The 13,536-nt window shown below is 42.6% G+C and overlaps 2 protein-coding genes across 4 annotated transcripts in view; one reads left to right on the plus strand and one right to left on the minus strand.

Moving 5' to 3' along the window:
• Positions 1-13,536, minus strand: part of SUB1 (SUB1 regulator of transcription) — a 991,845-nt gene that overhangs the window by 507,430 nt on the left and 470,879 nt on the right. The window lies entirely within an intron of this gene.
• LOC137422066 (ceramide synthase 2) overlaps positions 1-13,536 on the plus strand; it is a 90,017-nt gene that overhangs the window by 75,011 nt on the left and 1,470 nt on the right. For 2 of the 3 annotated variants that reach the window (XM_078772951.1, XM_078772950.1), the window contains exons 5-10: positions 1,679-1,736; positions 9,885-9,935; positions 12,162-12,254; positions 12,385-12,513; positions 12,608-12,714; positions 12,886-13,042. In XM_078772951.1, the coding sequence (XP_078629077.1) occupies positions 1,679-1,736; positions 9,885-9,935; positions 12,162-12,254; positions 12,385-12,513; positions 12,608-12,714; positions 12,886-13,042 (595 nt within the window). Of the gene's footprint in view, positions 1-1,678; positions 1,737-9,884; positions 9,936-12,161; positions 12,255-12,384; positions 12,514-12,607; positions 12,715-12,885; positions 13,115-13,536 lie in introns of those variants that run through there. The other variant, XM_078772949.1, reaches the window with a different exon arrangement.

Below are 13,536 nucleotides of genomic sequence, written 5' to 3' on the forward strand. Positions count from 1 at the left end.
TTTCAATAGCGTGTGTGGCCACCATTGTTTTGGATACAGGCAGTGCATCGTCGGCGTATACTGCCGACCAGTCTTTGGATGGATTGCTGCTGGATTCTGTCCCACTCAGTCCTCAATGTCTGAAGCAGCTCTGCCCGTGGCCTGGCCCTGCCAACTACGCGTCTCCCAAGCTCATCCCACAGGTGCTCTATGGGATTCAGGTCAGGGGAGAGTGCAGGCCACTGCATGGTGTTGATGTTCTTGCCTTGGAGAAATGCAGTGGTAAAGCGAGCAGCATGGGGACGAGCGTTGTCATGCTGAAAGGTTCTCAGTTCTGGGTGGTCTAGCAGGAATGGCAGCAGATGAGGTCGCAGGATGTTATCCACATACCGCTGGGCGTTAAGATTCCCATCCACAACCACCAGTGGCGTCCTGTACCGGCCTGATATGGCGGCCCACACCATCACACTTGGGCCACCCCACCTGTTGGCTTGACGCACGTAACAATCGGCATATCGCTCGCCAGTTCTTCTCCAGACATGCTCACGCACATCAGGACTGTCCACACAGAACCTTGACTCATCGCTGAAAGCGACCTCGTTCCACTGCGCCAAGGTCCACCGCTGATGCTGCTGGCACCATCTCTGTCGGTTGCGGCGATGGGCAGCCGTCATCATGGGGCCTCTGTATGGTCTTCTGGCAGTCAGACCATAGTCATGCAGTCGTCTTCGTGCAGTATCATTGGAGATCCGTGGGTTTGCACGCCCCGGAGTGTCTGCCGCAGTGCGGGATGCTGGACGGAATCGATCCCGCAGGTGACTTCGGACCATCTGCCTGTCCTGCCTTGCAGTGGTGACTCTTGGCCTCCCTGATCGAGGTCTGTCATCTGCAGAGTTGTGGAGGGTGTCTCTGTCCACCAGGGCCGATATCGTCTGGTGTGAACGGCCAAGGCGACGTGCCACCTCACGGTAGCTCAGTCCGCCTTGCAGCATGCCCAGGGCACGCTGTCGTTGATCCCTTGACAATCGTGGCATGTTGATTGAAATGCCCATTTTGCACTGGCCTTTTTAAAGCCAATATCAAGACATCACGTGCAGCTCATTAAAATCATCCCGTACCCCTTGGCTAATCACCGACAGTCAAAACGGCTGTTCAACAGCTGTGCTATGAAGTGACCATTGAAGGTTCAAGTGACCATCCGTGACCGTTTTGTCTGACTGTGAGGACACTATTGTCCACAAATAAGTTCACACATTTACTACACGCAGTGTTATTGTTGATATTTAAAGGTTTCAAAGGTGGTAAGTTTCTTTTGCGTTTCAGTATATATATATATATATATATATATATGTATGTATATGTATGTATGTATGTATGTATGTATGTATGTATGTATGTACATGGCATGATTACAATTGCTTGTGCACCATTATTCTGGTTTCCGGCGGTTCGCATTATTTGGCTTGCCGGCCCGTAGAAGGGAAAACGTCCTCAAGATGAAGCGAAGCGCAAGCTGGTTCGTTTTTGTTGGGTGCAAACTCTGACTGATGTCACAATTTGCACTGAGAATGTTTCTTTTTCTATGCAAAATCAAAAAAAAACCCAGAAATTCTGACAGAAAAAGTTGTTTGGAGCTACGACATCACTTGGCGTCCAATGGAATAATGATCTGTTTCCCCTGCCCTCCCTGCCATGACAGTTGGCGTTTTACATTCTACATCATCGCCTTCTGCACCGGCTTGTGGGTCCTCGTAGATGTAAGTGCTAACTCTCAACTCTCGTTCTTCCCTCGTCATGTGACACTTCATTATAACACTATTGTGTTATGTCTGTGGGGGTAGTGATATGTAGTCAGGTAGGTATCATGCTCCGACTGTGGTGAAGAAGAAGAACCACCCCATGTAATAAGTAGAGGACCTGTTGAGCCGAATGTCGGATTAAGTTGTATATTTGTCCCCATCACGAGCTGGCGGAGCATGCTATCTAGATTAGGGCATAAGGGTAAATTATCCCTTGTAAGTCTTGCCGTATGTGGTTTATCCTTTGTCATTTATGGCACCGCAATAGACACTAGTGAGAATGGTCATTACAACATAAACAAGAAAAAGAGCAGTCAGAGATTGCAAACCCTTGCCAGGATGTATTTTCAGTGGTTTTTAAGGCTTTTGTGTTAAAACAAATATGGTGACTGAAGCACGTGACCGATGACGTCATCATTATTTCTTTTCTAAACTAATTTATTCCTAGATTATGCTCAATAAATTTCATCTTGATCGGATGAAGTTTTGTTCTTATCGAATTATCACGTCATAATGGAGGAACCTATGACGTCATCATAAACATATTTTGTTCCCCATGGAGAGTTCTTTACAAGGAGCCATTTCTCATTTTTTTCTATTCAGCGCTTTCGGAGATATAGAGGTGCAAGGTTTTTCGGTTTTTCCAAGATGGCGGCTGAACCACGTGACCGATGATGTCATAAATTGGGCACAGTCTATTCCAGGGAAAGACAAACACATGTGCAAAGTTTGGCGATTCTACGTGCAACGGTGTAGACGTAGTACTGCAAACAGACAGACAGACAAAGACAGATGAAAAATCGGTCAGAGACTGAGGACCTGCCGGAATTTCCTTTTTTATCGGCCATTTAGGACAAATATGGTGGCCGAACCACGTGACCGATGACGTCATCATTAACATATTTTATTCCCCATGGAGAGTTCTTTACAATGAGCCATGTCTCAATTTTTTCTATTCAGCGCTTTCGGAGATATGGAGGTGCAAAGTATTTCGGTTTTTCCAAGATGGCGGCCGAACCACGTGACCGATGATGTCATCATTAACACATTTTATTCCCCATGGAGAGTTCTTTACAATGAGCCATGTCTCAATTTTTTCTATTCAGCACTTTTGGAGATATAGAGGTGCTAAGTTTTTTGGTTTTTCCAAGATGGCGGCCGAACCACGTGACCGATGACGTCAGCATTAACCTATTTTATTCCCCATGGAGAGTTCTTTACAATGAGCCATGTCTCAATTTTTTCTATGCAGCACTTTTGGAGATATAGAGGTATAAAGTTTTTCGGTTTTTCCAAGATGGCGGCCGAACCACGTGACCAATGACGTCATAAATTGGGCACAGTCTATTCCAGGGCAAGACAAATATGTGTGTAAAGTTTGGCGATTCTACGTGCAACAGTGCAGACGTAGTGCTGCATACAGACAGACAGATGAAAAATCGGTCAGAGACCGAGGACTTGCCGGAATGTACTTTTTTATCGGCCATTTAGGACAAATATGGCGGCCGAACCATGTGACCGATGACGTCATCATTAACATATTTTATTCCCCATGGAGAGTTCTTTACAATGAGCCATGTCTCAATTTTTTCTATTGAGCACTTTCGGAGATATGGAGGTGCAATGTTTTTCGGTTTTTCCAAGATGGCGGCCGAACCACGTGACTGATGACGTCAGCATTAACATTTTATTCCCCATGGAGAGTTCTTTACAATGAGCCATGTCTCAATTTTTTCTATTCAGCACTTTCGGAGATATGGAGGTGCAAAGTTTTTCGGTTTTTCCAAGATGGCGGCCGAACCACGTGACTGATGACGTCATCATTAACATATTTTATTCTCCATCGAGAGTTCTTTATAATGAGCCATGTCTCAAGTTTTTTCTGTTCAGCACTTTCGGAGATATGGAGGTGCAAAGTTTTTCGGTTTTTCCAAGATGGCGGCCAAACCACGTGACCGATGACGTCATCATTTGGGCACAGTATATTAGAGGGCAAGACAAATACGTGTGCAAAGTTTGGCGATTCTACGTGCAACGGTGTAGACGTAGTACTGCAAACAGACAAACAGACAGATGAAAAATCGGTCAGAGACCGAGGACTTGCCGGAATTTACTTTTCTATCGGCCATTTAGGACAAATATGGCGGCCGAACCACGTGACCGATGACGTCATCATTAACATATTTTATTCCCCATGGAGAGTTCTTTACAATGAGCCATGTCTCAATTTTTTCTATTCAGCGCTTTCGGAGATATGGAGGTGCAAAGTATTTCGGTTTTTCCAAGATGGCGGCCAAACCACGTGACCGATGATGTCATCATTAACACATTTTATTCCCCATGGAGAGTTCTTTACAATGAGCCATGTCTCAATTTTTTCTATTCAGCACTTTTGGAGATATAGAGGTGCTAAGTTTTTTGGTTTTTCCAAGATGGCGGCCGAACCACGTGACCGATGACGTCAGCATTAACCTATTTTATTCCCCATGGAGAGTTCTTTACAATGAGCCATGTCTCAATTTTTTCTATGCAGCACTTTTGGAGATATGGAGGTGCTAAGTTTTTCGGTTTTTCCAAGATGGCGGCCGAACCACGTGACCTATGACGTCAGCATTAACATCTTTTATTCCCCATGGAGAGTTCTTTACAATGTGCCATGTTTCAATTTTTTCTATTCAGCACTTTTGGAGATATAGAGGTATAACGTTTTTCGGTTTTTCCAAGATGGCGGCCGAACCACGTGACTGATGACGTCATCATTAACATTTTAGTCCCCATGGAGAGTTCTTTACAATGAGCCATGTCTCAATTTTTTCTATTCAGCACTTTCGGAGATATGGAGGTGCAAAGTTTTTCGGTTTTTCCAAGATGGCGGCCGAACCACGTGACTGATGACGTCATCATTAACATATTTTATTCTCCATCGAGAGTTCTTTATAATTAGCCATGTCTCAATTTTTTCTGTTCAGCACTTTCGGAGATATGGAGGTGCAAAGTTTTTCGGTTTTTCCAAGATGGCGGCCAAACCACGTGACAGATGACGTCATCATTTGGGCACAGTATATTAGAGGGCAAGACAAATACGTGTGCGAAGTTTGGCGATTCTACGTGCAACGGTGTAGACGTGCTGCAAACAGACAGACAGATGAAAAATCGGTCAGAGACCGAGGACTTACCGGAATTTACTTTTTTATCGGCCATTTAGGACAAATATGGCGGCTGAACCACGTGACTGATGACGTCATCAATTGGGCACAGTCTATTCCAGGGCAAGACCAATATGTGTGCAAAGTTTGGCGATTCTACGTGCAAAGGTGTAGACGTAGTGCTGCAAACAGACAGACGAACAGATCAACAAACTTGCCGGAATCTTTTCCGGCAAGTAACAAACAGATGAAAAATCGGTCAGAGACCGAGGACTTGCCGGAATGTACTTTTTTATCGGCCATTTTGGACAAATATGGCGGCTGAACCATGTGACCGATGACGTCATTATTTGTTTTCTAAACTAATTTATTCCTTGATGATGATCAAGAAATTTCATCTTGATCGGATGAAGTTTTGTACTTGTCGAATTATGACGTCATAATGGAGGCACCTATGACATCATCATTAACATATTTTATTCCCCATGGAGAGTTCTTTACAATGAGCCATGTCTCAATTTTTTCCATTCAGCACTTTCGGAGATATAGAGGTGCAAAGTTTTTCTGTTTTTCCAAGATGGCAGCCGAACCACGTGACCGATGACATCATTAACATATTTTATTCCCCGAGGAGAGTTCTTTACAATGAGCCATGTCTCAATTTTTTCCATTCAGCACTTTCGGAGATATGGAGGTGCAAAGTTTTTCCGTTTTTCCAAGATGGCAGCCGAACCACGTGACCGATGACATCATCATTAACATATTTTATTCCCCGTGGAGAGTTCTTTACAATGAGCCATGTCTCAATTTTTTCTATTCAGCACTTTCGGAGATATAGAGGTGATAAATTTTTCGGTTTTTCCAAGATGGTGGCCGAACCACGTGACCGATGACATCATCATTAACATATTTTATTCCCCATGGAGAGTTCTTTACAATGAGCCATGTCTAAATTGTCGACCAATGGCGTCATCAATTGGGCACAGTCTATTCCACGGCAAAACAAATACGTGTGCAAAGTTTGGCGATTCTACGTGCAACGGTGTAGACGTAGTGCTGCAAACAGACAAACAGACAAACCAACTGATCAACATACCGGTTTCCTGTCAATCGGACCAACGGTTGCAGAGAAAATCATATTTATTCTGTGCGGAGAAACAGACAAACAAACAGACAGACAAACGGACTCAAATGCAATACCCTCTCCTCTGGCGAGGGTAATAACAATAAAACCCAACCGGAAGCCAGGCATCAAGTACCAATCCCGCCTGGCAAGCACATCTAGCTCAAGCAGGCCGAAGACATGCCCCGGAGACTCGTGATTGGCCAGGGCGGATCAAGAAGCCACTCACTATTGGGCAGGAGTCGACCAACCAGAAGGCCAGGTTAAGGAGGGACTCGCTTATTGGCCAGAGCGGAGCAAGAAGGACTCACCGATTGGGGAAAGAAGGAGGAGCAGTAAGCAGCTTGCCGATTGGCAAAGACCACCGCTGACGTCAGAGGCAGACTGCGCGCTGATAGGTGGAGAACTGGACAAGGTAGTGTTGGACTGCGCTGAGTGGAGGAGAAGCGCCGGTGACGTCACGAGGCGCCGATAAAAGAACTCCCTGGCCGACATTCTCTCTTCTCTTCTTCTTGCCCTCCGCCCTTGCTCATTGACCCTGGACCCTTGCCGTTTGCCCTTCACGCCTGCATTTTGCCCTTCCTCGCCTCTCGCATCTTCCTTTGTCCCTCAACGTTCCTGCCTCTGGCTCACCCCTGGTCTTCGACTCTCTTGCTGACGCCATCCTTTGGCGTGCGAGGAGAACGGAGGCCTGACTTTGCGCGCTCGCGCCAAACGACGAGCGGCTTCCCGCCAACACCGGAGCCACGTCGGGACTGCGCGCTGGGCCTGGACGATTGCTGACGACGTACCGAGCGAGTTGAGCTAAGTGCACCATAAATCACACCATTATTTTCCAACGTTCTTTTCTCCCTTCGTCTGTGTTATAAGTCTGGTGTGGGGACGTCCCGATTAGGAATTTGATTTACCGTCACGTTTCTTGTTACTGGTATTTCGTTTAATAAACCTGTTTATTTTTGTACATTTAAAATCCGTTTTCGTGTGAGTTATTTCCCGCAGGTTTGAAGACTGCCCAGCGGGATCGCGACAGGTAAGCTTCAGCCTCCTCTTCTTCTTTCTTCCTCCCACGCATATATAGTGAAATCCGCATTTGGGCATCGCCTTATGAGTTTAAAAGCTTGCTTTGGCTATCCGTGACTAACCGGTATTAACCAAGGGGGAGTCACACGACAATATTGTATCATTTAATGCATTTTAAAAATAATCTCAGCTTATCTGGTGCTGGGATTGACAACTTTTGAAATCAGGCCAGAAGCTTTTTTGTAAAGTTTTAAGGTTAGAGGAAGGAACTGATGAATTGAAGGTTCGAGTGCGTATATTCAATCAAGTGTTCCATATGGTCAGGACTTCCTCCAAAGTTTACGGAACATTTTAAATCCCCGTTTGTAGAAGCTTTTCTCCTCGTCCTCCAAACACTCTTCCAAAGCATATTTATATGCCTTTGTCACTGTCCAGAAAGACACCTCTGCGGATGTTCTGTTACAGTTTTGGAATCGAATAGTTTGAGAGCTCAAAGCTGTTGAATAAGAGTAATCATAATGGAATGTTGCTTTTGCATGTGCACCATGAGTCATATGGGCCTGGAAAAATTATCCTTTGGGAAGCCAAATGCGTTCGTCGAGCTTTCCACATCATCTCTCTTATAAGATTAGTCTCTTCAAATTTTTGATCATTGAGAATTCTTTGAAGTCTTTCACCCTAGAAAATCCAAATCCAATCACTACTTTTTGGTGCACATTAAAACCGAGATGAATGTAAACGATTGAGATTGTAAGGAGACAAATTCAGTGTACAATCCATGGTGGCGGTTTTGATATTCATATTTTGGTGTATACAGAGTTAAGGCTCATGTAACAGCTCAAAATAGTTGAATCATTCACCAGAGGTTGTGTTCTCCCTCTATCGACTATCACCGGCGTTCTTATGTTAGGCCAGGACCTTGTTCATCAGAGAGTCATGTCACTCTTGTTTCTCGAGCACTCGTAATCGGTTTGTCACTTTAGGAAACTAGAACGGCACTCGGTAGAGCACATACCTCCACCAAACTGAACAGTTTGCGTTTTGAATTCACTAATAGGCCGGATCTGCATCCGGACGTGAAGCAAAATCTGATCGGTTTGTTCTTCTCACCTACCAACCGGTCCACCAAGTTTCGTCCAAATCTGTCCACAACTTTTTGAGATATCCTGCTATGTATCGTTTTTGACCCAATCTCACAATGATGAAGAATACCTGGTGTGTACCCCAGTTTAGAATAGGTACACCGTATCCCTGCGCATCGTAAGAGGCGACCAAGGGTTGGCGTCAGGAAGGGCATCCGGCCATAAAAACATTGCTTCAAACAGGGAACCATGATTGTCATGGGGCCCGCAAGGCCAACCCCCGCTCTAGCGGGGAAAATGGCCTTAAAACGATCATTCATTTCATATTCACAATGATGAAGAATAACTTTTAAAAAATTCTACTAGCCGGATCCGGATCTTCACCAAAATCTAATCATTTCGTCCTTGTCACATACGCTACATCTCTGCCAGGTTTCGTCCAAATATGTCCACAACTTTTTGAGATATTTTGTTCACAGACAGACAGACAGACAGACAGACAGACGACAGGGGTGAAAACATAACCTCCACCCACCATCGGTAATGACAGGTTACGGAAGCACATTTTGATGTCGACGTCGAATGAATGCAAACGTTATTTCTGTTTCTCTAGTCAGGACTGATTCTTGGTAATGAAATCGCTGATTCTAGTTAGCTAGTTATCTCGTTAACTAGCTGACCTGTAATTGGATCGGCCTGCATGAGTCTGAGTACATGTCACGTTCAACTGGCAAACCAATTCGGATTTGAGACGAGAACTCCCAGACGACACGTTAAGTAGTTGGGACTCACAGGGACTCCATAACATCACCTCTGTGCAACATTAATTGTGTGAAGTATTAACACTCTCGCCAGAGGATAGGGTATTGCATTTGAGTCTGTCTGTCTGTCTGTTTGTCTGCACAGAATAAATATGATTTTCTGTGCAACCATTGGTCCGATTGACAGGAAATTTTCACCATGGGTGCAACTTCACCTGTAGAATATTATGACTATGACGTCATAGGTCACATGGTACAGGCGCCATCTTGGAAAAACCAAAAAACCTTGCATCTCTAGGCTCTATATCTCCGAAAGTGGAAAAAAAATTAAGACATTGATCATTGTAAAGAACTCTCCATGGGGAATAAAATATGTTAATGATGATGTCATAGGTTCCTCCATTATGACGTCATAATTCGACAAGTACAAAACTTCATCCGATCAAGATGAAATTTATTGAGCGTCATCTCGGGATCTCGGGACAGGGATAAATTGGTGGAGAAAAAAAACTGATGACGTCATCGGTCACGTGGTTCAGCCGCCATATTTGTTTTAACACAAAAGCCTTAAAAAGCCTTAAAAACCACTAAAACACGTCCTGGCGAGGGTCTGCAATCTCCGATTGCTCTTTCTTGTTACGTTTTGTAATCCAGGAGTGGCATTGTCGACTACACCTTTCAGAGCTTGTGAATTTTTAAGACGCCAAAGTAGTTTTTGAACCAGGTAGAGGAGGTTTTGTTCATTCTCTTCACTAAACTGATAACATTCTTGCCCATTCGTTGAGTACAGGTTTTTACCTATTTCTGATTCTTCTATGTGTATGGATGCTGTTTGCCTTGATCATGCTGTGTGTGACTCGGACTGTTGTGATGACTCCAATTGAAGGAATATTTTGAATTGTGTGTGTGTGTGTGTGTGTGTGTGTGTGTGTGTGTGTGTGTGTGTGTGTGTGTGTGTGTGTGTGTTTTCTCAGAAACCCTGGTTCTGGAATCTGAAGTCTTGTTGGACAAACTATCCCACTCAGGTACGAGGCCAGAGAAAGCTGTTTGAAAAGGCGTGGAGGCCACAAGCACAAATTGTATTTTTGTACAATGGAAGCTTCATTATCGTTCGGTTATTTGGTCGGAATAACAAATATCCTTTTTATCCCGAGTGTTTGTCACAGGGCGCAGGTCTACAAGAGCTTCGCATTGCTGTTGTTGTTATTTGTATAGTAGCCCCAGATAGTTCTCCCAAACAAGCCCAAGGCACGGAGACAGCTGATCGATACATGTGCTCATAGAGTGCTCCAAATGCGTGTTTCCCAATCAGCTTGTTACCGGATTTTGTCGGAGGTTGTGACTACAGTGCAGTCATTCTTGTTATTATTAAGAATTATTTATTGCAAGATCATTTTGCAAGTTCGAACTGCCTTACTTGAAGAATGAAGTCGTTTAGAAATTCCTGATTTTTTGTTGAATTGCACAATGGGAGCCTCAAATGGTCTTTGAGACAAATTTTAATAAAACACTCACAATGAATAATTCCACTATCAATAAAACAATCCCAATTAAATGATGGAAAAATATTCTTCAAAAAGTGGGACACCAAGAATAAACGCTTTAAACACTTAATTCCTCCCTCCAGGAACCATAATTAATTAATGGAAAAATTAAACGATTGAAAATTGGGGGAAAAAAATCAATAATGGAGAATTAAAAAATTAAAGTATTTTAAAATATTAAATAATGGAAAAATTATTCTTCAAAAAGTGGGACACCAAGACTAAACGCTTTGAACACTTAATTCCTCCCTCAAGGAACCATAATTAAATAATGGAAAAATGAAATGATTGAAAATTGGGGGAAAAAATAATCGAAAGTTAAATAATTAAAAATTGGGGAAAAATCAATAATTGAGAATATTGAAAAATTAAAATATTTAAAAATATTAAATAATGGAAAATTATTCTTCAAAATGCGGGACACCAAGACTAAACACTTGATGCCTCCCTCCGGGAACCGTAATTGTTTCACTCTCTGAAATGATCCCAATGAAAAATTTATTTGTTACTCCTTGCCTGTTGTTTTATCAACATTCTCAGATTATTCGTTTTAACGAGTGTGTGCGTTGTACCGTGAACAAAACGGTTTCCTCATTTTGACCAACGCTTCTCTGTCTCTGTACTTTGATGATATTTTGTCTCCGTACCTCTTTGATGATATTTTGTTTACGTGCTTCTTTGATGATATTTTGTTTACGTGCTTATTTGATGATATTTTGTTTCCGTACTTATTTGATGATATTTTGTTTACGTGCTTCTTTGATGATATTTTGTTTACGTGCTTATTTGATGATATTTTGTTTCCGTACTTATTTGATGATATTTTGTTTCCGTACTTATTTGATGATATTTTGTTTACGTGCTTCTTTGATGATATTTTGTTTCCGTACTTATTTGATGATATTTTGTTTACGTGCTTCTTTGATGATATTTTGTCTCCGTACTTCTTTGATGATATTTTGTTTACGTGCTTCTTTGATGATATTTTGTCTCCATACTTCTTTGATGATATTTTGTTTACGTGCTTCTTTGATGATATTTTGTCTCTGTACTTATTTGATGATATTTTGTTTCCGTACTTATTTGATGATATTTTGTCTCCGTACTTCTTTGATGATATTTTGTCTCCGTACTTCTTTGATGATATTTTGTTTACGTGCTTCTTTGATGATATTTTGTCTCCGTACTTCTTTGATGATATTTTGTCTCCGTACTTCTTTGATGATATTTTGTTTACGTGCTTCTTTGATGATATTTTGTCTCCGTACTTATTTGATGATATTTTGTTTACGTGCTTCTTTGATGATATTTTGTCTCGGTACTTCTTTGATGATATTTTGTTTCCGTACTTATTTGATGATATTTTGTTTACGTGCTTCTTTGATATTTTGTCTCCGTACTTCTTTGATGATATTTTGTTTCCATACTTCTTTGATGATATTTTGTTTCCGTACTTCTTTGATGATATTTTGTCTCCGTACTTATTTGATGATATTTTGTCTCCGTACTTCTTTGATGATATTTTGCTTCCATACTTCTGTGATGATATTTTGTTTCCGTACTTCTTTGATGATATTTTGTCTCCGTACTTCTTTGATGATATTTTGTCTCCGTACCTCTTTGATGAAATTTTGTTTCCATACTTCTTTGATGATATTTTGTTTCCGTACTTCTTTGATGATATTTTGTCTCCGTACCTCTTTGCAGTCTGTGCTTGTGTCCCAGTACTGGTACTACATGCTGGAGCTGGGATTTTATCTCTCCCTGCTGTTCAGCGTTGCCTTTGACGTAAAGCGCAAGGTTTGTTCCGATTTCATTCTTTCACTCATTCCTAGTTTTGTGCGAATCTCAGTTGCATTCAGTACCAAAGTTCAACTTGGTACCCTGTAATACATCTCTTCCTGCAGTCTCCTTGCTCTGTTCTTCACAGGACTTCAAGGAGCAGCTGATTCACCATTTTGCAACCATCACTCTCATCTCCTTCTCCTACGTCGTCAACCTCATCCGAGCCGGGACCCTCATCATGCTCGTGCACGACGTGGCCGATTTCTTCCTCGAGGTGCTTGTGCTCGGTCATTGGCTTCAAATAATCTTCTTAAATCCTCCAATTTTGGTTACCTTGCCCTTACGAGCCATCTTGTCTTTATGCTTAGTCGGCGAAAATGTTCCTGTATGCGGACTGGAAACGTTCGTCTCATGTGCTCTTCATGATCTTCACACCCATCTTCCTCATCTCGCGCCTCGTCATCTTCCCTTTTTGGTGAGGATCTGGGTGTTCAGCTGAGTGCCCGGCTACAAAAAAAAGTTTGCTTTCTCATCTCTCACCACAGACAAATTCCTTATTCGCAGTGCTCGTATTCACTCATTCATTCATTCACACAAAACATGTGCTCATTCTGCGATGACTTGCTCCACCCATTCCCTCCTGTAGGATCATTCACTGCACTGCCATCCTATCGTTGGAATCGTATGAGCCCTTCTTTGGCTATTACTTCTTCAATGGCATGCTGCTCCTTCTGCAGAGCTTGCACATTTTTTGGGCCTTTCTCATCCTGCGAATGCTGCATCACTTCGTTTTTGTTGGCCCTGTGAGTCCCAAACTCAATTGTCATGCCTTTGCTTCCTTTAAAACAAATACGTTGTGAAGTTTATTACATTAGTTTGATTTTTTTTTTTTTTAGTTAATTGTATCTTCAACTACTCCTCCCCCCAATCAAGTACAAAACAAACAGCTACAGATGAAGTTGTGACCTGAAGTGTATGGTAATGTGTCTCGTTGTTGTGCTGTACACGTCTCGTTTTCATCCAAGTGAACTGCTTTGGAAGTGTTTTGTTATGGTTTAATATTCCTCCCTTGACCCATCCCTGGAAGCATACTTCTGCTGTCCATTTGTACATCCATCATGTGACTTGCACGTAACATTTGCTCTTGTGCTACCATTGGTGGACTTGAGTGTGCTTGGTGGAACATTCTGTGAGTTCATTGATGTGCGACTACAGCGGTATTGGCAGTGTCACTGACCTCATGCTAGGCGTCGATCACCCAGGCCCAGTTGTAATGTTGCTGGCCATTGCTCCGATT

Source organism: Myxine glutinosa, chromosome 2, assembly GCF_964187855.1.
Source record: "Myxine glutinosa chromosome 2, kmMyxGlut1.1, whole genome shotgun sequence".
NCBI lineage: Eukaryota > Metazoa > Chordata > Myxini > Myxiniformes > Myxinidae > Myxine > Myxine glutinosa.